This window comes from Staurois parvus, unplaced genomic scaffold (assembly GCF_062004578.1).
Source record: "Staurois parvus isolate SC_StPar_1 unplaced genomic scaffold, SC_StPar_1.0 ptg000308l, whole genome shotgun sequence".
Lineage (NCBI taxonomy): Eukaryota > Metazoa > Chordata > Amphibia > Anura > Ranidae > Staurois > Staurois parvus.
The window spans coordinates 1,957,854-1,985,041 of record NW_028318104.1 but is presented as its reverse complement, the minus strand read 5'-3'; the positions used below and the strand labels follow the sequence as shown (position 1 = coordinate 1,985,041).

General features: G+C 47.1%; 1 protein-coding gene across 1 annotated transcript in view; it reads right to left on the bottom strand.

Moving 5' to 3' along the window:
* Window positions 1-17,178, bottom strand: part of LOC149457660 (vomeronasal type-2 receptor 116-like) — a 69,843-nt gene extending 52,665 nt beyond the window's left edge. Inside the window, exon 1 of the mRNA XM_089683415.1 lies at window positions 16,435-17,178. Coding sequence (XP_089539541.1) covers window positions 16,435-17,178 — 744 coding nt within the window. The remainder of the gene's footprint in view (window positions 1-16,434) is intronic.
* Window positions 17,179-27,188: the final 10,010 nt, after the last annotated feature.

Genomic DNA, 27,188 nt, shown 5'->3' with positions numbered 1-27,188 from the left:
GCAGCATGAGGAGTCGGTACGGGGGCCCATGGCAGATTAGGGGCCTGGCAGCAGCTATGGGAGGCCCGTAATCTGCCAGCACCCTATGACAAAAAATGGAACCCACCAGCAGTGTGAGGAGACCTGAAAGTGGCACATGGCAGAGTGTGGCGATGGAGACAGCAGCAATGGGAGGCCGTACAGGGACCCATGACACACTCTGGACCTGGCAGCAGCATGAGGAGGCGGTATAGGGGCCCATGGCAGATTAGGGGCCTGGCAGCAGCTATGGGAAGCCCGTAATCTGCCAGCACCCTATGACAAAAAATGGAATACACCAGCAGTGTGAGGAGACCTGAAAGTGGCACATGGCAGAGTGTGGCGATGGAGACAGCAGCAATGGGAGGCCGTACAGGGACCCATGAGAGACTCTGGACTTGGCAGCAGCATGAGGAGGCGGTATAGGGGCCCATGGCAGATTAGGGGCCTGGCAGCAGCTATGGGAGGCCCGTAATCTGCCAGCACCCTATGACAAAAAATGGAACACACCAGCAGTGTGAGGAGACCTGAAAGTGGCACATGTTTGGGGCATGATTCATGGCGGATTTAGTCAGTTGTGTCAGGAACTGGTGGTTTGAAATCCAGACTAATCCACGCCTGATTCATTTTCACAAACGTCAGTCTCTCCACACTTTGGGTGGACAGTCGTGTCCTCCGCGGAGTTGCAATACCTCCTGCCGCACTAAACACGCGCTCCGATGCCACGCTACTGGCCGGGCATGACAGCCTTTCAAGGGCAAATTCAGCTAGTTGGGGCCAAAGGTCAAGTTTCGTTGCCCAGTAGTCAAGGGGATTGTCTACCTCGGTTGGCAGGGTGCTGTCCAAGTAGGCCTAAGCCTGTTGTTTGAGGTCCTGCTCCAGGTCCACCTGATGCTGCTGCTGCTGCTGCGGCTGGTTAGTAGTTTCCTCACTGCGCTGGTGAAGAAAGCTACTCATCATCGACTGCAGACTGAGGCAGCCGCTGCTGGTGGAGCTGCCACTGCTCCTACCACCCCACCCCTCCCCTGCTGCCATCGCAGCGGAACGCGAGCGCACAGGGCCCACAGTGTCTGAGGATGGACGTTGGCGCAGACAGGCAGAGACCAGCTGACTACATAGGTGGTTTTTATAGTACGTTATTTTGGCCTCCCTCTCAGCAGGTGTGAAAAAGGCCACCATTTTGGAACGGTAGCGAGGGTCCAACAAGGTGGACAGCCAAAAGTCATCCCTCTGTCTGATGGTTATTATTTGGCTGTCGCTACGCAAGCAACCGAGCATGCTATGGGCCATTTGTGCCAAGGAATGCGAGGGACTCCCTGCCTCCATCTCCACAGCATACTGCCACGGTGCGTCTGGGTCCTCTGTCTCCTCCTCCTCCTCCTCCTCTACCAGATGCTCCTGCTCCTCCACTCCTGTCCGCTGAGTGGAAAAACCACCCATTTCACTCAATAATTCCTGAGCACCAATGTCCTCCTCTACCTCCTCCTCTTCTTCCTGTCCTGCCCCCACAGGGGTCATGTGGCGTTGAGATCTGTGCGCCACGTCTACCGCACCCTGACCAGCCATTGTTAACAGCATTTGTTCCAGGACGTGCAACAGAGGAATGACGTCGTTCATCCCATAGTCCTGCCGACTCACGAATAGCGTGGCCTCCTCAAAGGGCCTGAGCAAGCGCAGGTGTCACGCATGAGCTGCCAATGCCTGACATCTAAGTTACACAGGGAATACCTTTATCCGCTTTTAACATCAGGAAATCTGTGATGGCCTTTTGCTGTTCGTAAAGGCGGTCTAACATATGTAGGGTTGAATTCCACCTTGTTGCAACGTCACAGCATGAGGAGTCGGTATAGGGGCCCATGGCAGATTAGGGGCCTGGCAGCAGCTATGGGAGGCCCGTAATCTGCCAGCACCCTATGTCAAAAAATTCTACACACCAGCAGTGTGTGAGGAGACCTGAAAGTGGCACATGGCAGAGTGTGGCGATGGAGACAGCAGCAATGGGAGGCCGTACAGGGACCCATGACAGACTCTGGACCTGGCAGCAGCATGAGGAGGCGGTATATAGGGGCCTATGGCAGATTAGGGGCCTGGCAGCAGCTATAGGAGGCCCATAATCTGCCAGCACCCTATGTCAAAAAAATTCTACACACCAGCAGTGTGAGGAGACCTGAAAGTGGCACATGGCATGAGAGACTCTGGACCTGGCAGCAGCATGAGGAAGCGGTATATAGGGGCCTATGGCAGATTAGGGGCCTGGCAGCAGCTATAGGAGGCCCATAATCTGCCAGCACCCTATGTCAAAAAATTCAACACACCAGCAGTGTGTGAGGAGACCTGAAAGTGGCACATGGCAGAGTGTGGCGATGGAGACAGCAGCAATGGGAGGCCGTACAGGGACCCATGACAGACTCTGGACCTGGCAGCAGCATGAGGAGGCGGTATATAGGGGCCTATGGCAGATTAGGGGCCTGGCAGCAGCTATGGGAGGCCCTTAATCTGCCAGCACCCTATGTCAAAAAATTCTACACACCAGCAGTGTGTGAGGAGACCTGAAAGTGGCACATGGCAGAGTGTGGCGATGGAGACAGCAGCAATGGGAGGCCGTACAGGGACCCATGACAGACTCTGGACCTGGCAGCAACATGAGGAGGCGGTATATAGGGGCCTATGGCAGATTAGGGGCCTGGCAGCAGCTATGGGAGGCCCTTAATCTGCCAGCACCCTATGTCAAAAAATTCTACACACCAGCAGTGTGTGAGGAGACCTGAAAGTGGCACATGGCAGAGTGTGGCGATGGAGACAGCAGCAATGGGAGGCCGTACAGGGACCCATGACAGACTCTGGACCTGGCAGCAGCATGAGGAGGCGGTATATAGGGGCCCATGGCAGATTAGGGGCCTGGCAGCAGCTATAGGAGGCCCATAATCTGCCAGCACCCTATGTCAAAAAATTCAACACACCAGCAGTGTGAGGAGACCTGAAAGTGGCACATGGCAGAGTGTGGCGATGGAGACAGCAGCAATGGGAGGCCGTACAGGGACCCATGACAGACTCTGGACCTGGCAGCAGCATGAGGAAGCGGTATATAGGGGCCTATGGCAGATTAGGGGCCTGGCAGCAGCTATGGGAGGCCCTTAATCTGCCAGCACCCTATGTCAAAAAATTCTACACACCAGCAGTGTGTGAGGAGACCTGAAAGTGGCACATGGCATGAGAGACTCTGGACCTGGCAGCAGCATGAGGAAGCGGTATATAGGGGCCTATGGCAGATTAGGGGCCTGGCAGCAGCAATGGGAGGCCCATAATCTGCCAGCACCCTATGTCAAAAAATTCTACACACCAGCAGTGTGTGAGGAGACCTGAAAGTGGCACATGGCAGAGTGTGGCGATGGAGACAGCAGCAATGGGAGGCCGTACAGGGACCCATGACAGACTCTGGACCTGGCAGCAGCATGAGGAGGCGGTATATAGGGGCCTATGGCAGATTAGGGGCCTGGCAGCAGCTATAGGAGGCCCATAATCTGCCAGCACCCTATGTCAAAAAATTCAACACACCAGCAGTGTGAGGAGACCTGAAAGTGGCACATGGCAGAGTGTGGCGATGGAGACAGCAGCAATGGGAGGCCGTACAGGGACCCATGACAGACTCTGGACCTGGCAGCAGCATGAGGAAGCGGTATATAGGGGCCTATGGCAGATTAGGGGCCTGGCAGCAGCTATGGGAAGCCCATAATCTGCCAGCACCCTATGTCAAAAAATTCTACACACCAGCAGTGTGTGAGGAGACCTAAAAGTGGCACATGGCAGAGTGTGGCGATGGAGACAGCAGCAATGGGAGGCCGTACAGGGACCCATGAGAGACTCTGGACCTGGCAGCAGCATGAGGAAGCGGTATATAGGGGCCTATGGCAGATTAGGGGCCTGGCAGCAGCAATGGGAGGCCCATAATCTGCCAGCACCCTATGTCAAAAAATTCTACACACCAGCAGTGTGTGAGGAGACCTGAAAGTGGCACATGGCAGAGTGTGGCGATGGAGACAGCAGCAATGGGAGGCCGTACAGGGACCCATGACAGACTCTGGACCTGGCAGCAACATGAGGAGGCGGTATATAGGGGCCTATGGCAGATTAGGGGCCTGGCAGCAGCTATGGGAGGCCCTTAATCTGCCAGCACCCTATGTCAAAAAATTCTACACACCAGCAGTGTGTGAGGAGACCTGAAAGTGGCACATGGCAGAGTGTGGCGATGGAGACAGCAGCAATGGGAGGCCGTACAGGGACCCATGACAGACTCTGGACCTGGCAGCAGCATGAGGAGGCGGTATATAGGGGTCCATGGCAGATTAGGGGCCTGGCAGCAGCTATAGGAGGCCCATAATCTGCCAGCACCCTATGTCAAAAAATTCAACACACCAGCAGTGTGAGGAGACCTGAAAGTGGCACATGGCAGAGTGTGGCGATGGAGACAGCAGCAATGGGAGGCCGTACAGGGACCCATGACAGACTCTGGACCTGGCAGCAGCATGAGGAAGCGGTATATAGGGGCCTATGGCAGATTAGGGGCCTGGCAGCAGCAATGGGAGGCCCATAATCTGCCAGCACCCTATGTCAAAAAATTCTACACACCAGCAGTGTGTGAGGAGACCTGAAAGTGGCACATGGCAGAGTGTGGCGATGGAGACAGCAGCAATGGGAGGCCGTACAGGGACCCATGAGAGACTCTGGACCTGGCAGCAGCATGAGGAGGCGGTATATAGGGGCCTATGGCAGATTAGGGGCCTGGCAGCAGCTATGGGAGGCCCTTAATCTGCCAGCACCCTATGTCAAAAAATTCTACACACCAGCAGTGTGTGAGGAGACCTGAAAGTGGCACATGGCATGAGAGACTCTGGACCTGGCAGCAGCATGAGGAAGCGGTATATAGGGGCCTATGGCAGATTAGGGGCCTGGCAGCAGCAATGGGAGGCCCATAATCTGCCAGCACCCTATGTCAAAAAATTCTACACACCAGCAGTGTGTGAGGAGACCTGAAAGTGGCACATGGCAGAGTGTGGCGATGGAGACAGCAGCAATGGGAGGCCGTACAGGGACCCATGACAGACTCTGGACCTGGCAGCAGCATGAGGAGGCGGTATATAGGGGCCCATGGCAGATTAGGGGCCTGGCAGCAGCTATGGGAGGCCCATAATCTGCCAGCACCCTATGTCAAAAAATTCTACACACCAGCAGTGTGTGAGGAGACCTGAAAGTGGCACATGGCATGAGAGACTCTGGACCTGGCAGCAGCATGAGGAAGCGGTATATAGGGGCCTATGGCAGATTAGGGGCCTGGCAGCAGCAATGGGAGGCCCATAATCTGCCAGCACCCTATGTCAAAAAATTCTACACACCAGCAGTGTGTGAGGAGACCTGAAAGTGGCACATGGCAGAGTGTGGCGATGGAGACAGCAGCAATGGGAGGCCGTACAGGGACCCATGACAGACTCTGGACCTGGCAGCAGCATGAGGAGGCGGTATATAGGGGCCTATGGCAGATTAGGGGCCTGGCAGCAGCAATGGGAGGCCCATAATCTGCCAGCACCCTATGTCAAAAAATTCTACACACCAGCAGTGTGTGAGGAGACCTGAAAGTGGCACATGGCAGAGTGTGGCGATGGAGACAGCAGCAATGGGAGGCCGTACAGGGACCCATGACAGACTCTGGACCTGGCAGCAACATGAGGAGGCGGTATATAGGGGCCTATGGCAGATTAGGGGCCTGGCAGCAGCTATGGGAGGCCCTTAATCTGCCAGCACCCTATGTCAAAAAATTCTACACACCAGCAGTGTGTGAGGAGACCTGAAAGTGGCACATGGCATGAGAGACTCTGGACCTGGCAGCAGCATGAGGAAGCGGTATATAGGGGCCTATGGCAGATTAGGGGCCTGGCAGCAGCAATGGGAGGCCCATAATCTGCCAGCACCCTATGTCAAAAAATTCTACACACCAGCAGTGTGTGAGGAGACCTGAAAGTGGCACATGGCAGAGTGTGGCGATGGAGACAGCAGCAATGGGAGGCCGTACAGGGACCCATGACAGACTCTGGACCTGGCAGCAGCATGAGGAGGCGGTATATAGGGGCCCATGGCAGATTAGGGGCCTGGCAGCAGCTATGGGAGGCCCATAATCTGCCAGCACCCTATGTCAAAAAATTCTACACACCAGCAGTGTGTGAGGAGACCTGAAAGTGGCACATGGCATGAGAGACTCTGGACCTGGCAGCAGCATGAGGAAGCGGTATATAGGGGCCTATGGCAGATTAGGGGCCTGGCAGCAGCAATGGGAGGCCCATAATCTGCCAGCACCCTATGTCAAAAAATTCTACACACCAGCAGTGTGTGAGGAGACCTGAAAGTGGCACATGGCAGAGTGTGGCGATGGAGACAGCAGCAATGGGAGGCCGTACAGGGACCCATGACAGACTCTGGACCTGGCAGCAGCATGAGGAGGCGGTATATAGGGGCCTATGGCAGATTAGGGGCCTGGCAGCAGCAATGGGAGGCCCATAATCTGCCAGCACCCTATGTCAAAAAATTCTACACACCAGCAGTGTGTGAGGAGACCTGAAAGTGGCACATGGCAGAGTGTGGCGATGGAGACAGCAGCAATGGGAGGCCGTACAGGGACCCATGACAGACTCTGGACCTGGCAGCAGCATGAGGAGGCGGTATATAGGGGCCTATGGCAGATTAGGGGCCTGGCAGCAGCTATGGGAGGCCCTTAATCTGCCAGCACCCTATGTCAAAAAAATTCTACACACCAGCAGTGTGAGGAGACCTGAAAGTGGCACATGGCATGAGAGACTCTGGACCTGGCAGCAGCATGAGGAAGCGGTATATAGGGGCCTATGGCAGATTAGGGGCCTGGCAGCAGCAATGGGAGGCCCATAATCTGCCAGCACCCTATGTCAAAAAATTCTACACACCAGCAGTGTGTGAGGAGACCTGAAAGTGGCACATGGCAGAGTGTGGCGATGGAGACAGCAGCAATGGGAGGCCGTACAGGGACCCATGAGAGACTCTGGACCTGGCAGCAGCATGAGGAAGCGGTATATAGGGGCCTATGGCAGATTAGGGGCCTGGCAGCAGCTATGGGAGGCCCATAATCTGCCAGCACCCTATGTCAAAAAATTCTACACACCAGCAGTGTGTGAGGAGACCTGAAAGTGGCACATGGCAGAGTGTGGCGATGGAGACAGCAGCAATGGGAGGCCGTACAGGGACCCATGAGAGACTCTGGACCTGGCAGCAGCATGAGGAGGCGGTATATAGGGGCCTATGGCAGATTAGGGGCCTGGCAGCAGCTATGGGAGGCCCTTAATCTGCCAGCACCCTATGTCAAAAAATTCAACACACCAGCAGTGTGAGGAGACCTGAAAGTGGCACATGGCAGAGTGTGGCGATGGAGACAGCAGCAATGGCAGGCCGTACAGGGACCCATGAGAGACTCTGGACCTGGCAGCAGCATGAGGAGGCGGTATATAGGGGCCTATGGCAGATTAGGGGCCTGGCAGCAGCTATGGGAGGCCCTTAATCTGCCAGCACCCTATGTCAAAAAATTCAACACACCAGCAGTGTGAGGAGACCTGAAAGTGGCACATGGCAGAGTGTGGCGATGGAGACAGCAGCAATGGGAGGCCGTACAGGGACCCATGACAGACTCTGGACCTGACAGCAGCATGAGGAGGCGGTATATAGGGGCCTATGGCAGATTAGGGGCCTGGCAGCAGCAATGGGAGGCCCGTAATCTGCCAGCACCCTATGTCAAAAAATTCTACACACCAGCAGTGTGTGAGGAGACCTGAAAGTGGCACATGGCAGAGTGTGGCGATGGAGACAGCAGCAATGGGAGGCCGTACAGGGACCCATGAGAGACTCTGGACTTGGCAGCAGCATGAGGAGGTGGTATAGGGGCCCATGGCAGATTAGGGGCCTGGCAGCAGCAATGGGAGGCCCGTAATCTGTCAGCACCCTATGTCAAAAAATTCAACACACCAGCAGTGTGAGGAGACCTGAAAGTGGCACATGGCAGAGTGTGGCGATGGAGACAGCAGCAATGGGAGGCCGTACAGGGACCCATGACAGACTCTGGACTTGGCAGCAGCATGAGGAGGCGGTATATAGGGGCCTATGGCAGATTAGGGGCCTGGCAGCAGCTATAGGAGGCCCATAATCTGCCAGCACCCTATGTCAAAAAATTCAACACACCAGCAGTGTGAGGAGACCTGAAAGTGGCACATGGCATGAGACACTGTGGACCTGGCAGCAGCATGAGGAGGCGGTATATAGGGGCCCATGGCAGATTAGGGGCCTGGCAGCAGCTATGGGAGGCCCGTAATCTGCCAGCACCCTATGTCAAAAAATTCAACACACCAGCAGTGTGTGAGGAGACCTGAAAGTGGCACATGGCAGAGTGTGGCGATGGAGACAGCAGCAATGGGAGGCCGTACAGGGACCCATGACAGACTCTGGACTTGGCAGCAGCATGAGGAGGCGGTATATAGGGGCCTATGGCAGATTAGGGGCCTGGCAGCAGCTATGGGAGGCCCGTAATCTGCCAGCACCCTATGTCAAAAAATTCAACACACCAGCAGTGTGTGAGGAGACCTGAAAGTGGCACATGGCAGAGTGTGGCGATGGAGACAGCAGCAATGGGAGGCCGTACAGGGACCCATGACAGACTCTGGACTTGGCAGCAGCATGAGGAGGCGGTATATAGGGGCCTATGGCAGATTAGGGGCCTGGCAGCAGCTATGGGAGGCCCGTAATCTGCCAGCACCCTATGTCAAAAAATTCAACACACCAGCAGTGTGTGAGGAGACCTGAAAGTGGCACATGGCAGAGTGTGGCGATGGAGACAGCAGCAATGGGAGGTCTCCCATTGTCCCAACATGGCCCAAATAGTCCCAACATGGGCCCCCTGGCCACGCTTGACTTTCTGGCCACATAGTCGACATACGGCTACGTTTACTTCCTCGGGCGGCTTGACGAAAAATTGCCACACCGCCGAGTAGGAAACTTTGCCCCCGATACTCCTCACTGGCTGACTGCTGCTTCCTCCGTGCACACCGGCACCACTACTGGCCGTGGTGGTAGGCTGCAGTGGAGCTGGTGCTCTACTCCGTGGCCGTTTGGCTCCACTGACACTGCTGCGACCCTGCTGCTGTCTCCTGGGCAACCCACCGACTGTTTTGCTCGCTGCCAAGCTGCCACCCTCTTCTCCTGATGATGCGGAAGAAATTGCCTGATGACGACGAGGCTGCCAAGTGCGATCAACCTCCTCATCATCAAGTAGGGTCTCCGCCTCACTACTAGCCCCCTCGGCTGCGTCTGGGTCAGGAGACAGACCTGTCTCTAGACCGGCTACCGAGCCACTCTCCTCGCCACTACTTCTTCGCCTGGCTGCTGAAAAGGCGGATGTCTCCCCCCGTTCCTGACCGCCCTCTGTTAGCTCTTCCTCACTGTACAGTGGGGCTGAGCCCACAGCATGCGATACTTCGCTTGGTGAGGGAACACCAAAGGACAGGGGCAGGTAGAGGACACGTGATTTCAGTGGGCTTGGTCCCGGGCCATGCCAACTAACGGTTGTGTCTGACGTACCCACCGACCGTTGGCTGTAGGTGTCAGAGGTGACCTGGGAAGAGGAAGACGACCGAGCCAACCAATCGACGACGGCAGGGTTGTCGGTGGAGACACGACCGCTGGATGACACCGGGAGCACTGGCCTCTGGCTGCGAATAGTGCTGCCTCGACCCCTTCCTCTGCTGCCACGTCTGCTCGCTCCTAAAACATTGCCTCCTCTGCCACTCCTCTGCATGTTGTCTGACATACTCTTTAATTAAACGATTATGTGTCCCTGAGTAACAATTCTGTGTCCCTGAGTAACAATTCTGTGTCTGTGCGAGTAACAATTCTGTGGCCCTAAGTAACAGTTCTGTGGCCCTCAGTAACAATTCTGTGTCCCTGATTAACGTTTCTGTGGCCCCAAGTAACAGTTCTGTGGCCCTCAGTAACAATTCTGTGTCTGTGCGAGTAACAATTCTGTGTCTGTGCGAGAAACAATTCTGTGGCCCTAAGTAAAGTTTCTGTGGCCCTAAGTAACAATTCTCTGGCACTCAGTAACAATTCTGTCTGTCCCTGAGTAACAATTCTCTGGCACTCAGTAACAATTCTGTCTGTCCCTGAGTAAAAATTCTGTGGCCCTAAGTAAAGTTTCTGGGGCCCTGAGTAACAATTATCTGGCACTCCGTAACAATTCTGTCTGTCCCTGAGTAACAATTCTCTGGCACTCAGTAACAATTCTGTCTGTCCCTGAGTAAAAATTCTCTGGCCCTAATTAAAGTTTCTGTGGCCCTAAGTAACAATTCTCTGGCACTCAGTAACAATTCTGTCTGTCCCTGAGTAACAATTCTCTGGCACTCGGTAACAATTCTGTCTGTCCCTGAGTAACAATTCTCTGGCACTCAGTAACAATTCTGTCTGTCCCTGAGTAAAAATTCTGTGGCCCTAATTAATGTTTCTGTGGCCCTAAGTAACAATTCTCTGGCACTCAGTAACAATTCTGTCTGTCCCTGAGTAACAATTCTCTGGCACTCCGTAACAATTCTGTCTGTCCCTGAGTAACAATTCTCTGGCACTCAGTAACAATTCTGTCTGTCCCTGAGTAAAAATTCTGTGGCCCTAATTCAAGTTTCTGTGGCCCTAAGTAACAATTCTCTGGCACTCAGTAACAATTCTGTCTGTCCCTGAGTATCAATTCTCTGGCACTCAGTAACAATTCTGTCTGTCCCTGAGTAAAAATTCTGTGGCCCTAAGTAAAGTTTCTGGGGCCCTGAGTAACAATTATCTGGCACTCAGTAACAATTCTGTCTGTTCCTGAGTAACAATTCTCTGGCACTCAGTAACAATTCTGTCTGTCCCTGAGTAAAAATTCTCTGGCCCTAAGTAAAGTTTCTGGGGCCCTGAGTAACAATTCTCTGGCACTCCGTAACAATTCTGTCTGTCCCTGAGTAACAATTCTCTGGCACTCAGTAACAATTCTGTCTGTCCCTGAGTAAAAATTCTGTGGCCCTAATTAAAGTTTCTGTGGCCCTAAGTAACAATTCTCTGGCACTCAGTAACAATTCTGTCTGTCCCTGAGTAACAATTCTCTGGCACTCGGTAACAATTCTGTCTGTCCCTGAGTAACAATTCTCTGGCACTCAGTAACAATTCTGTCTGTCCCTGAGTAAAAATTCTGTGGCCCTAATTCAAGTTTCTGTGGCCCTAAGTAACAATTCTCTGGCACTCAGTAACAATTCTGTCTGTCCCTGAGTAACAATTCTCTGGCACTCAGTAACAATTCTGTCTGTCCCTGAGTAAAAATTCTGTGGCCCTAAGTAAAGTTTCTGGGGCCCTGAGTAACAATTATCTGGCACTCCGTAACAATTCTGTCTGTCCCTGAGTAACAATTCTCTGGCACTCAGTAACAATTCTGTCTGTCCCTGAGTAAAAATTCTCTGGCCCTAAGTAAAGTTTCTGGGGCCCTGAGTAACAATTCTCTGGCACTCCGTAACAATTCTGTCTGTCCCTGAGTAACAATTCTCTGGCACTCAGTAACAATTCTGTCTGTCCCTGAGTAAAAATTCTGTGGCCCTAATTAAAGTTTCTGTGGCCCTAAGTAACAATTCTCTGGCACTCAGTAACAATTCTGTCTGTCCCTGAGTAACAATTCTCTGGCACTCCGTAACAATTCTGTCTGTCCCTGAGTAACAATTCTCTGGCACTCAGTAACAATTCTGTCTGTCCCTGAGTAAAAATTCTCTGGCCCTAAGTAAAGTTTCTGTGGCCCTGAGTAACAATTCTCTGGCACTCCGTAACAATTCTGTCTGTCCCTGAGTAACAATTCTCTGGCACTCCGTAACAATTCTGTCTGTTCCTGAGTAAAAATTCTGTGGCCCTAATTAAAGTTTCTGTGGCCCTAAGTAACAATTCTCTGGCACTCAGTAACAATTCTGTCTGTCCCTGAGTAACAATTCTCTGGCACTCGGTAACAATTCTGTCTGTCCCTGAGTAACAATTCTCTGGCACTCAGTAACAATTCTGTCTGTCCCTGAGTAAAAATTCTGTGGGCCTAATTAAAGTTTCTGTGGCCCTAAGTAACAATTCTCTGGCACTCAGTAACAATTCTCTCTGTCCCTGAGTAACAATTCTCTGGCACTCAGTAACAATTCTGTCTGTCCCTGAGTAAAAATTCTGTGGCCCTAATGAAAGTTTCTGTGGCCCTAAGTAACAATTCTCTGGCACTCAGTAACAATTCTGTCTGTCCCTGAGTAACAATTCTCTGGCACTCGGTAACAATTCTGTCTGTCCCTGAGTAACAATTCTCTGGCACTCAGTAACAATTCTGTCTGTCCCTGAGTAAAAATTCTGTGGCCCTAATTAAAGTTTCTGTGGCCCTAAGTAACAATTCTCTGGCACTCATTAACAATTCTGTCTGTCCCTGAGTAACAATTCTCTGGCACTCGGTAACAATTCTGTCTGTCCCTGAGTAACAATTCTGTGGCCCTAACTAGCGTTTCTTTGTCCCTAAGTAACAGTTCTGTGGCCCTCAGTAACAGTTCTGTGTCTGTGCGAGTAACAATTCTGTGTCTGTGCGAGTAACAATTCTGTGGCCCTAAGTAACAGTTCTGTGGCCTTCAGTAACAATTCTGTGTCTGTGCGAGTAACAATTCTGTGTCTGTGCGAGTAACAATTCTGTGGCCCTAAGTAAAGTTTCTGTGGCCCTAAGTAACAATTCTCTGGCACTCAGTAACAATTCTGTCTGTCCCTGAGTAACAATTCTCTGGCACTCAGTAACAATTCTGTCTGTCCCTGAGTAAAAATTCTGTGGCCCTAAGTAAAGTTTCTGTGGCCCTGAGTAACAATTCTCTGGCACTCAGTAACAATTCTGTCTGTCCCTGAGTAACAATTCTCTGGCACTGAGTAACAATTCTGTCTGTCCCTGAGTAAAAATTCTGTGGCCCTAATTAAAGTTTCTGTGGCCCTAAGTAACAATTCTCTGGCACTCAGTAACAATTCTGTCTGTCCCTGAGTAACAATTCTCTGGCACTCAGTAACAATTCTGTCTGTCCCTGAGTAACAATTCTGTGGCCCTAATAACGTTTCTGTGGCCCTAAGTAACAATTCTCTGGCACTGAGTAACAATTCTGTCTGTCCCTGATTATGAATTCTGTGGCCCTAACTAGCGTTTCTTTGTCCCTAAATAACGATTCTGTGGCCCTCATTAACAAGTCTGTGTCCCTGAGTAATGGTTCTCTGTCCCTAAGTAACTTTTCTCTGTCCCCAATTATCGTTTCTGTGGCCCTAACTCTGTCCCTGTCCCTAGTACAGAGCGGTCTGCCTCTGTTCAATAACTGCAGGCAAATGAAGAATTCCAAAATGGCCGCTATTTATAGCTCGACCATTACACAGTGCTGGCTGGCTGGCTGCTGATAGGCTGATGCGATCACATGTAGTTGAGGCATGCATTATGGGTCAGCGCGCCTTGTCTGCGCGCCTTCCCAGACATCCCCGCTCCGTCGCCGCACATGTCAGCCGCCATTTTCTGAAAAATTTCGATTCGCGCGTCCGAATTAGGCTATTTTTCGGATTCGGCACGAATCGAAATTTTTCAGATATTCGACTCGAATTCCACTTCGGATACTTCGATTCGCTCATCTCTAGATATGATGGATGGTGTCCTGGGGTAATTCCTCCCAGATCTGGACCAGGGCATTCCTGTGCTCCTGGATAGTCTGAGGTGCAACCTGACAGTGTCAGATAGACCGAAACATGATATCCCAGAGCTGTTCTACTGCCAATTGATCTCTGTGGTGCTGGGCAGTGAGCACAGGGCCCACTAGAGGACCCCAGGCCCTCAGGCCACCCTCATGAAGTCTGTTTTTTAAAATACATTTTTATTGAATTTTTTCAAGGTAAATACAACAATACAATCTTGATATAAAACCTTATTAACCAGAGGTATTTGTAAGACAAGGAGTACAAAAGCCTGTACAACAACTGCAACGTAGAACAAACCGTGTTAGAAATAGGCATGTAAGGTATAACATGACAGATAAGAGGGCCGACCCTTAAAGTTAATCAATTCCTTAGGAATGGAAGCTTGGATACAGTAGCCTGAACAGAAGTACTTCTCTATCTGAGAGAACACTATAAAAGGATTACCATGTGCGCTAGGTACAATTTATTGCTGATTATGCAATTCACAGAAAGTTGGGGAGGAGGATAGGTGGGGGGTGGGCCTAGAGAGTGGGTTGGTCACTTGGAGTTTACCCAGTGTATTGGTTAGTTGAGCTTTGAGATACCAGTCTGTGTAGCGGCAGGGTTCCATGTGAGCGGATTGTCCAGCATGTGAGAAGGAATGCTCCATGTAGCATTGCCATCTTGAGATGAAACGACGAGTGGACTTAAAGTTTTGGGTGATGGTTTCAAGCTTTTCCAGGTTGAAAAGGTTAGTTAGTGCCTGTGTCACTGCTTTGAGAGGTGGAGGATTTGGATGAATCCAGGCTTGTATGAGGGCTCTGTGGGCCACCAATAGACAAATATGTATCCACTGGGGGATGAAGTCTGTTTTTGATTGTCTGGTCAGAGACATTCACACCAGTGGCCTGCTGGAGGTCATTTTGTAGGGCTCTGGCAGGGCTCATCCTCTTCCTCCTTGCACAAAGGAGCAGATACCGGTCCTGCTGATGGGTTGAGGACCTGCTACAACCTTGTCCAGCTCTCCTAGAATAACTGCCTGTCTCCTGGATTCTCCTCCATGCTCTTGAGACTGTGCTGGGAGACACAGCAAACCTTCTGGCAATGGCACGTATTGACGTGTCATCCTGGAGGAGTTGGACTGTCTGTGCAACCTCTGTAGGGTCCAGGTATGGCCTCATTCTACCAGTACTAACACTGACCCTAGCCAAATGCAAAACTAGTGAAAAACAGTCAGAAAAGATGAGTAGGGAAAAAAATGTCATGGCCTCCACCTGTAAAACCATTCCTGTTTTGGGGGTCGTCTCATTGTTGCCCATCTAGTGCACCTGTTGTTAATTTCAGCTAATTTCAGTTAGTAGCAGCTGAAACTGATCAACAACCCCCTCTGCTACATAAATGACCAGATCAATATCCCAGGAGTTAAACTGACTTAAACTGATTAAAAACTGATTAAAAAGTGTTCCTTTAATTTTTTTGAGCAGTGTGCATCACATCACTTCCAAATTTTCTATCTGACATATAAGAATTTTCGTAATTTTAGCAAATTCTTCACTTTTGATAGTGAAAAAATGGACAATCATTCATCCAATATTCTCATCGTGTGTACAGGTATCCCTTTGCTTAGCTTGGTGTGTCAAAAAGGCCGAGGTCCCAAACTACTAAGCGGCTCCTGTACTTGTGTGTGTACTCGAAGGGGGATATAACTGGGGAAAATTCAATATGAATACTGTGAAGGAAAGTTATGGAAAGGACATGGCATTAGGTAGTATATGCAGGAGAGGAATGTGGAGTGTATGGTGGTTCGGAGTATGAAAGAGTATTGTGGACAATAGTATGACAGAGGGCAGTATGTAGAGCAGATGAGTTTATTACTTCATGGATTATGTGCAGGAGAGGAGTGTGTAAGGTTTGATGGAAGGTAGGAAGTTATGGATGAAAATTGGAGTCAATTTTAGTATCAGAGCTGAGGAAGCAGAAAAGAACTTGGAGGGGAGTATAACTGCCTATAGCAAGGTGAATTGCCTGGAGTGCAGGTGAGATGCCAGGAAAGGAGGTGAACTTCCGCTCTGTGGTGAAAACACTGATGTCGTCTTCCATATACTGAAATCTATGGCCACCAATTTGTTGATGACCACAGCTATGTTTTCACTGTAGAGCACAGGGTGATGGGCAAAGCTATGCTTTTATCAGACTTTTCTGGATTCCTGCAGTAATATCAGCTGTGTTCCCAAATACCAGATTGTACTGGCTCAAAGAACACACATGACTGCCCAATGGTGACATCACTTTCTTGTTAAAACTTTACTGGGTCAACCAGAGACACGTTGTTGCTCCCCCCTGACGACAACCCCCGTCTGCCATGTTTCATTCTAAAGGGCTTAATCCTAGAGCAAGGGGTGGCTGGGAGAAAGATTATTATAGAGACACAATTTGATATTTTTTTTTTTGCATGTACATTGTAGAACATTTAACCACACGTGTGTATAAACATATGCATGTAGAGCAAAGAAAAAATGTGGTGATTGCAACTTTCCTGATCCAGGCAGTGAAAGGAAGGGTGGAGATAGCTGTCCAATTTCATAATTTTAGATAGTATGAGTCCATAGTAATACACACACTTATTATCCAACTTACTCTGTGCTGGAATCCATTTTGTTCAGATTTATTTTTCTTCATGTACATTCCATGGAGAGCATTGGCCAGAACATTTACGGCTCTGTATGCATAGAAGGGGATAGTTGTATAAGCAGACAATATGTATGAAATCTCTCTTACACCTGTACAAACGTGTAGAGAAAAATCATGGTCTAAGCGGAAAAAGTAATTTTTGTACCGGTCTGGGGAAAGGCAGTGAAAGCACCAAAGCCAAAGATCTTCCAGTATTGGGTCAGTTAAGCAGCTGGAGAAGTTGACACCTTGATCATAAATATCAATGGTTAAGATTCCATTTTGTGGCCATAGAAAAATGAAGCTGCAGTTGATTGATGTGAAGTCCATAATATTGACACTGTTTAATTTACTCCAGGATGAAGGGAAAATAAATGTGATAGTTTCTATAACAGAGGGTATATGAGCAATGAAATGATAAAAGTTGGTTGCGTAGGTTCCGCACACAATGATAACTTTAGCTGCTGATTCACTAACAATCTTCATTTTCTCAATACTATCCGCTTCGTCATCAGTGAATTGAAGGATATAATCTGTGCAGATCCCATGTTGGCTCATCATCTTACTCAGTTCTTGCGACTCGTCATCACCGCTGCCATCCCATGATGTTAATACTCCAACCCAATTCCACCCAAAATGCTGCAGAAATGTTATAATTGCTGAAAAACGGACCCGATCGTCTGGTGTCATACGGAATAAAGTTGGATACATGTTTTTGTTACTCAGGTGAATGTCAGTGGGCCGATAACTGATCTGGATAATATGTTAACAAAAAACATAAATGGGACGTTATTATTTACTGTAAATAATTAAAATTGTGTAGAATGGAGTACTGTGTAGAAATGGCACACAAACACATTAGGTGTTCCTTCTTACGCATAAAAGGCCCCCTTACATATCAGGCTCCTCTCGTACACATCAAGAGTTTCCTCATCACATTAGAAGTGCCTCCATACACATAAGAGTCCCTCTTACACATCAGAGCTTCCCTTCACATCAGGAGTGTATCCGTACATATCAGACCCCCCCTTCCACAAAAAGAGTGCCATCTTACACATTAAAGCCTTCTCCCACACATCGGACCCTCCCTTATACATCATAACCCTTCCCTTCACTCACCAGCCACTTTATTCAATTGCTTGGTAACATAAATTGCTAATCAGCCAATCACATAGCAGCAACTCAATGCATTTAGACATCTAGTTTTGGTGAAGATGACTTGTTGAAGTTCAAACTGAGCATCAGAAGGGGGAAGAAAGGGAATTTAAGTGACTTTGAACATGGCATGGTTGTAGGTGTCAGACAGGCTGGTCTGAGTATTTCCAAAACTGCTGATCTACTGGGATTTTCACAAAAAAACATCTCTAAGGTTTACAGAGAATGGTCCAAAAAAGACAAAGTGTCCTCCACCCCTCTCTGCCAATCCTTCCATTGGCTGTCACTCACCCAACAAATTAAATTCTAAATATTAACAACAACTTATAAAGTCATCCACAACTCTGCCCCCGACCACATCACTAACCTTTTCTCAAAATGCCAACTTAATAATTCTCTTTGTTGCTCCCAAGGTCTTTTGCTCTCTAGGTCCCTTGTCAGCTTCTCCCATGCTTTCCTCCAGGACTTCTCTCCAGCCTCTCCAATCCTGTGAAACTCCCTATCTAGTCTGTCTTAGTACCTCCTGCTCTGTCCTCTTTTAGGCAATCCTTGAAAATCCTTCTCTCCTGCTTCTGCCTAACAACTGTCACTTTCGTCATCAGCTTATCCCCCAGAGTTACAGTGAAGGAAATGCACATTTGCTCCCCAGCTGATTTTGAATGTTTGCCCCTCACAAAGAAATGATCGGTCTAAAATTTAAATCAAAATGAGATTATCAGCACTCCCTTTAAGAGACGGCTTCTAATCGCAGCTTGTTACCTGTATGAAAGACACCTGGTAGCCAGAAATCCTGCTGAATGATAGGGGATCAAATCCTTATTTCCCTCATGAACATGCAGATCAGTCATCATTTGTTAGACGCATTTCTGCTGAATTTGTTGTTGCTATTCTGTCTCTCAGTGTTACAATACACCGAACATTCGATTTCTAGACCGATCATTTCTTTGTGAGGGGCGAACATTTAAAATCAGCAGGGGAGCAAATACGCATTTCCTTCACTGTATTACCTTTTGTATCACTTGTTGCTGCCTTTTAGATTTAAGCTCTAATGAGCAGGGCCCTCTGATTCCTCCTGTATCAGGGGCGGACTGACAACTCATGGGGCCCCAGGGCAATAGGAAATCATAGGGCCCCTGCGTCCTTGCCCACACTCAAACCACACCCAAAAAAGCCTATGAAAGGTACCAGGGGCATCTCATGGGGCCCACTACTGACCCTGGGCCCTCGGGCAGTGCCCGAGTGCCTAAATGGTCAGTCCGCCCCTGTCCTGTATTGAATTGTATTGTAACTGTACTGTCTGTCCTCATGATGTAATGCACTGCATAAACCGGCACTATATACTGTAAATCCTGTATTATAATAATAATAGTAATAAATAGGTTTTACATATTTGCATAGAGACAAAGCACTATAATCCAAATCCATATTTCTTGCAGAGGAGAGGTTCAACCTTGGCCAAAAATTGTATATTTTTTTCTACACCACATGGAGGCAAAAATTTTAGGTGATTGGTGTTTGTGGTGCCAAGACACCGTAAGCGCACAGAATTGCTGCTATGCCAAGTTTTTTTTCTGCATGTCCATTGATGTGCTGGTTTCTACTTTGTCCTCTTGAACATATGATCTCTCCACCGCTGAGCACCCTTATATGTGTAGGTCTCAAAGGGCTCACAGTGGGCAATTACCTACCACAATCCATAAATGGTGAGATTGCATACTGGAAGTAATGGAAGAACTCGGCAAGAGTCTACTGTCTACTAAGTTACAAGATTTCCTGTATAGATCCTGGACACACAATACAGTAATGTTAGCCGATGTCCACACACATACAGTGCTGAACAGTTTGAAATCAGTTACTCAAAGGAAACTTAAATAAATGGCACCATCCTGAGGAAGCCACGTTTGCGTGGCGTAACGTGTAGAGGCGGCGTAGTGACGTACTTCCAGTTGGCGCCATCTTTTGAACTCCAGGGTGTATACAGCACACATATCCTAATGATGATGAGAAGCCTGTATTTGTCAGCTACAATGTAAGTGAGCACTTGGCGTTTTATTCTATGCAAAAAAAATGGTCTTGAGGAAGTGGATAAACTCAAAACGCGTACAGGCACGATTATGTCTAGTATATGATATCCTTTTTGATGTTTATAATTATAAATTGGGTTTTAAATGACTTACAGTGAAGGAAATAAGTATTTGCTCTCCTGCAGATTTTGAATGTTCGCCCCTCGCAAAGGAATGATCGGTCTAAAAATCTAATGTTCGGTGTATTGTAACACTGAGAGACAGAATATCAACAAAAAATTCAGCAGAAATGCATGTCTAACAAATGATGACTGATCTGCATGTTCATGAGGATTTCTGGTTACCAGGTGTCTTTCATACAGGTAATAAGCTGAGATTAGAAGCATTCTCTTAAAGGGAGTGCTGTTAATCTCATTGTGTTACCTGTATAAAAGACACCTGTCCACAGGAGCAATCAAACCATCAGATTCCAAACTCCATTCCACTGTATAAACGTGTTTGTTATTATGTACTGTGATGTTTTGAGACTATCAATTAGGTATGCAGGGAAAGAGGATGGACGCTGCTCATACCCATCCCAAACAGTCCTGTAAAGACATCGTAATATGGGTGGCCTCAGCCATCATCTCCGGCCACACCCTCTGATGAATTTTGCCCCGCCCATAGGGGGCTTGGTCATCCACATTACAGTGTCTTTACAGGACTCCTTGGGACAGGTATGAGTGGCGTCCATCTTTCTGGTATAACTTGGAGCTCTGCTCCCCTCTACCCTGCCGGGTGATCATGCTTTGTCCGACTTTGAGCAATGCCATATGTTTGCTACATGGTTATCAATTAGGTATCTTGAAAGTCCCATTTCTCTTGTCTGTGTTTTGATTGACTTACATTTAGACGCCTGAACCCATTATCACTTTTATTTTTTTTTTTGTCATTATAGAGCTGCACTTTTTGGTTCTAAGTGATGGTACTGTGTATCTGAGTATAGTGGCAGGGGCTTATAGATTGCTGTAGTTTGGGCCCTAGCTTAGTTTATTTTTTTCTGGGTTTGATGTTCTTTTTTGATACATACTATATTGAAGTGATCACTTACCTGTGTATACTGATACAGACTAAGTAACTGGGCCAGTGCCTCACTTGTATGGAAAGTAGTGTCACCAATAAAACCGGCCACTTCTCCATATTCCTTACAGTAATAGTTGGGAGCTTCTATTTCTCTGGACAATATCTTCATGGCATATCCCAAAGTTGTCTTTGGATCAGAACAAGTACTAAATATACGATATCCCAGGGTGACATTGGGCAGAAGATCGGGGTTCTTGTTAATCTCATTTACAGCTATGATCATCGCCAAGATGCTTTTGTACTCTTCAATGTCAACACTGCAAGATATTGAGAGGTTTTCAAACTACATAAAATGGCTACATCTTACACTACAGTTCCATCAGAACTTGTTTTACAGGAAACAATAATGAGTTAAATTTAAAAGGAGTTGGAGAAAACATGTAATACAAACAGTAACATGCTAATGGTATTCACTAAACATGGCAGCTTTACTTACTTTAGACAGATCATTCAAGTCGTATCTGTCCTCTGAATTGTTAGCACTGTTTGCACCTGAGCACACATGGTAAGTGCCCAAAATGCTGTAGCTAAAACCACCCACCATATTTTTTTGTAATTTCACTATTTAGGCATTAATGCCTTCCTGCAATTTGTAAATCTGGACATTTAGGCTGTGGGCTGCTGTTAATAGTAACCAGATTATTTGGCTCTGCACCAAGAACTACCCACAGTCCTTCCTGATCCCCGAGAGGCAATCAGATATTCCCTGGATCAACTTTACCTACAAATAGTAACCAGTTATATTCTGTGTATCCAAGAAAGAATCCTTTTTTTAAAGCAATCCACTGAGCTGGCCAGAACCAACTCTAATCTTTCCTCATAGTTGATCTCCTCAATGCCTCTTATCAGTTTGGTTGCCCTTCTCTGTACTTTCTCCAGTTCCCCAATGTTATTTTTGTGAATTGGAGCCCAAAACTGAATTGCATATTCCAGATGAGGTCTTACTAATGATTTGTAATTGGGGAAATTATATCTCTCTCTCTCTGGAGTCTATACCTCTATTAATACAAGAGATGATTTTGCTTGCTTTAGAACCCGCAGTTTGGCATTGCATGCCATTATTAAGCTTGGGATCTACCAGAACCCCCAGATCCTTCTCCACCATTGACCCCCCAGATCCTTCTCCACCATTGATTCCCCCAGTTGTACCCCCTCTAGTATGTATGATGCATGCATATTCTTAGCCCCCAAGTGCAGAACCTTACATTTATCAACATTAAACCTCATTTGCCACATTTACACAGAGCATTGAGGTCGGCTTGTAAGTTGGAGACATCCTGTAAGGACGTTATTCCATTTCACAGCTTGGTGTCATGACTAGTGTCAAGATTGATATGATATTTATAATCCCAGACCGAACATCATTTATAAACATATTAAAAAAGTAAGGGTCCCAACCAGGGGCGGACTGACAACTCATGGGGCCCCCGGGCAATAGGGGATTATGGGGCCCCTGTGTCCTCGCCCACACTCAAATCACACCCAAAAAAGCCTATGAAAGGTACCAGGGACATCTCATGGGGCCCCCTACTGACCCCGGGCCCTTGGGCAGTGCCCAATTTCCCCAATGGTCAGTCCACCCCTGGTCCCAACACTGAAGCAGCAAGAACTCATCTATGTGGTCTTTTATTAAACTCGCCACTATCTTCCCAACTATAGAAGTTACACTAATGAGTCTATAATTACTTGGTAAAGATGTTGACCCCTTTTTAAATATTGACACCACATTGGCCTTACACCAATCCAGTGGTACTATGCCAGTCATTAAAGAGTCCCTAAAAATTAGAAACAATGGCTTTGAAATGACAAAGCTCAATTCTGTAGCCTCCCTAGCTGTCTGATTATGTCCATATTTCTGTGCTCAAAGCGGTACATTTTTTTGCATGGAAATATGTATTTATTATTGTAGGCCTGTAATTTTTAGGAATAACTCACTGAAATCTGTCTGAACAAGAGTCTAGTAAACATCCCGGGTATAAAAAAATATGAAACACGAAATCATAAATTGTAATTTAATAAATAATCATAAAAAATAATAATAAATGTAATTAAATAATAAAATCAAACCAAAAACACTGAAATGTGAAATAGAGCGCCAAGTTCGCACATCGCTGAGCTCAGTCGCAGAATCGTTTTCAGTGTCTGATGAGGAATTTCCCCCACCAATCATTATCACTCAATTCTGCAAGTGGTTCTGATTTACTATCGCTGTTCTCTAGCCGGTCTAAAACCGCGTCTGACCTAAAGGGACGCTTTTTGGACGCCATGGACGTTTCTCAGTTTCCAGGCAGAAAGAACAGTAAAAATGCAGGCAGGGCGCCGGACAAAGCACTCGGGACAAAATGTATGTGAAATGGTTTAATACAGGAATTGTTTACTATGTGATTTTAGTGTATTTAGTGAATGTCACTTTTACAACTTTCAAATTTCCTGCCAGTTCCGTCCCCCGTACGTCCCGACATCGCAGGGGACGGAACCCAGATGACAGATGCCAGCATCCGCCAGAGGACATTACAGGGGACACTGCAGGAGGGACATCGCAGGAGTGAAGGACAAGGTAAGTGATCGAGGGATCCCGGAGCAACTCTGCAGGGTATTCCCGAGTGTAGCTCAGGGTTACCACTTGTGGTGCTGAAACTTTACCCCGAGCTACACTCAGGAATACCGCCAGGGAGGTTAAGCCCCCTGTGGGTATATGCCATCCAGTCCAGGGGCTTTATTCACCTTTATTCTGTCTAAATATTTTTGGATCATATCAATTGTGAGCCAATGTGGATCATCTGGAGCTGTGTCAGTACCACGCCCATTATGGACAAGAGCTCCCCATGTTCCTTTGTATACACAGAGCTGAAGAAAGTATTTAATAAATGTGCCTTCTCTTTGTCCCCAGTCACCCCCTCTAGATTATTTTTTAAAGGGTCTACATGCTCGGACCGGACCTTTTTACTATTAATATATTGAATTATTTAATTTTTGGGGGTTGGTCCTGCTGACTTTTGCAATCTGTCATTCGTTTGCAATTTTTGTGCCGTTATTTCCTTTTTCAATATTCTGTTATATTCTTTTTGTTTTTGTTTACAAACGATTTTATTGTATAAAAGTAGACTGTAAAACAACAGCACATTTTCCAATAGAACTTACAGCAAAAACAAGGCACTTTTGAAAAGTACAATACAGGAAAGTATATTAATGTAAGAGAGAGAAGGAATAGAAAAAAGTAGATTGCAAGTACATGAAATGTGTAAAAGATAAGGTAGGTTAAATGATACATCTGTCAACAGTATAATATTCTTTGTAATGTTTAAACGATGATAGAGTTCCTTCATTTTTATATATTATAAAATCTCTTTTCTTATTATCTATAGCTTTTTTAACTTTGTCCGTAAGCCACATAGGTTTGATTTTTAGATTTTTATACTTGTTGCCCACGGGAATATATTTTGCAGTGTGATCACATACAGTCTTTTTGAAGAACTCCCATTTCTGTGTTGTGTTCATCAATGCCAATATTCCCTCCCAATCTAAGTCTTGGAGAGCACCTCTCAGCCTTGGAAAATTTGCTCTCTTAAAATTGAGCAGTTTTATTTTTCCTGTATGTGTTTTCTGTTTACAGCTAACAATAAATGAAATCATGTTATGGTCACTGCTACACAGATGTTCTTTTACAGTTGCAAGAAAAAGTATGTGAACCCCTTGGGATTACGTGGAGTTTTGCATGAATTGGGCATAAAATGTGCTCTGAACGTCATCTAAGTCACAACAATAGAAGAACACAGTCTGCCCAACATAATACTACACAAACATTAGATGTTGCCATGGTTTAATTGCACATAACATGTAAAAATTCACAGTGCAGGGAGGAAAAAGTATGTGAACCTTTGGACTTAATAACTGGTTGACCCTCCTTTGGCACCAATAACCTCAACCAAACGTTTCCTGTAGTTGCAGATCAGACCTGCACAACGATCTGGAGTACTTTTGGACCACTCCTCTTCACAAAACTGTTTCAGTGTAGCAATATTCTTGGGATGTCTGGTATGAATCGCTCTCTTAAGGTCATGCCACAGCATTTCAATCGGGTTGAGGTCAGGACTCTGACTGGGCCACTCCAGAAGGCGTATTCTGTGCTGTTGCAGCCATTGTTTTGTTGAATGACTTGTATGCTTTGGGTCATTGTCCTGTTGTATCACCCATCCTCTGCGGAGCTTCAGTTGGCGGACAGATGGTCATACGTTTTCCTGCAAAATGTCTTGATAAACTCTGGAATTAATTTTCCCATCAATGACAACAATCCGTCCAGGCCCTGAGGCAGCAAAGCAGCCCCAAACCATGATGCTCCCTCCGCCATGTTTTACAGTGGGGATGAGGTTTTGATGTTCGTGTGCTGTGCCTTTTTTTCTCCACACATAGTGTTGTGTGTTCTTCCCAAACAACTCAATCTTGGTTTCATCTGTCCACAGTATATTTTGCCAGTAGTGCTGTGGAACATCCAGGTGCTCTTTTGCAAACTTCAAACGTGCTGCAATCTTCTTTTTGGACAGCAATGGCTTCCTCCGTGGTGTCCTCCCATGTACTCCATTCTTGTTTAATGTTTTCCTTATTGTAGATGTGTCAACAAAAATGTTAGCATGTGCCAGAGATTTCTGTAGGTCTTTAGCTGACACTCTGGGATTCTTCTTTACCTCATGCAGCATTCTGCGCTGTGCTCTTGCAGTCATTTTTACAGGACGACCACGCCTAGGGAGAGTAGCAACAGTGCTAAACTTTCTCCATTTGTAGACAGTCTGTCTTACCATGGACACATGAACATCAAGGCTCAAGGAGATACTTTTGTAACCCTTTCCAGCTTCATGCAAGTCAACAATTCTTGATCGCAGGTCTTCTGAGAGCTCTTTTCTGTGAGGCATGGTTCACATCAGACTGTGCTTCTTGAAACCAGTAAACCCAAAACAGGTGTGTGTTTTTTAAGGGCAGGACAGCTGTCAGCAACACATCCAATATCATCACACTGATTGGAGTCAAGGTTGGCTCACTCCTGGCTCCAATTAGCTCTGGGAGAAGTCATTAAGCTAGGGCCTCACATACTTTTTCCTCCCTGCACTGTGAATGTTTACATGTTATGTGCAATTAAACCATGGCAACATCTAATGTTTGTGCAGTATTATGTTGGGCAGACTGTATTCTTCTATTGTTGTGACTTAGATGACGTTCAGAGCACATTTTATGCCCAATTCATGCAAAACTCCACGTAATCCCAAGGGGTTCACATACTTTTTCTTGCAACTGTATATGGACAATCGTAATAAGATCTGCGTGGTTTTAGATTACCAGGTCCAGCAGAACATCATTCCTAGTTGGGGTTTCTATGAACTGTACCATAAATACATCCTGTAGTAGGTTTAAAAATGTTTGCTGTTTAACTGTTCCTGCAGTACCATTACTCCAGTCAATTTCTGGGTAGTTAAAATCTCCCATTATTATCACTGTCCCATCCCTTGCAGCCCTTTCGATCTGTGCAAGAAGCTGAGTTTCCACCTCTTCATTAACACTGGAAGGCCTATAACAAACTCCAATGATTACCTTTGTAGTACGCACCCCCATGTGCAGTTCCATCCATAATACTTCAGCCTCATCACACTCTCCATCAACTAGGTCCTCTTTCACACTCACTCTGAGATCACTTCTCACATAGAGACAGACACCACCACCTTTCCTATTTACTCTGTCTCTCCAAAAGAGAACATATCCAGGAATATTAATGGCCCAGTCATGTGAAGAATGAAGCCAAGATTATTATTACTATTATACAGGATTTATATAGTGCCAACAGTTTGCTCAGTGCTTTACATAATGAAGGTAGACATTACAGTTACAATACAATTTGGTACAAGAGGAAACAGAGGGTGCTGCTCATTAGAGCTTACAATCTAGGAGGGTTGAGTGATACAATAGCTGTGGGGGGATGAGCTGATGGAGGAAATAAAAGGCAGTTTACTAGGTAGAAGCAGGATAAGCTTCTTTAAAGAGAAAGGTTTTCAGGGATCATCTAAAGGTGGATAGACTAGGAGATAGCCAGACAGATTGGGGTAGGGAGCTACATAGGATGGGAGAAACTCGGGAAACGTCCTGGAGGCGAGCATGGGAGGAAGTGACAAGGGAACTAGAGAGCAGAAGTTCTTGGGAGGATCGAAGAGAACAGTTTGGTAGATATTCTGAGACCAGGCTTTGTAAGTTGTTGTCAGTATTTTTTATTTTATTTGTTGGGCGAGTGGAAGCCAGTGAAGGGATTGGCAGAGAGGAGTAGTAGACACTGAATGGTTGGTAAGGAGGATGTGCCCAGCAGCAGTATTCATTATGGAATGGAAGGAGGATAGCATATGTAAAGGTAAGCCAATGAGGAGTAGTCGAGGAGAGATATTA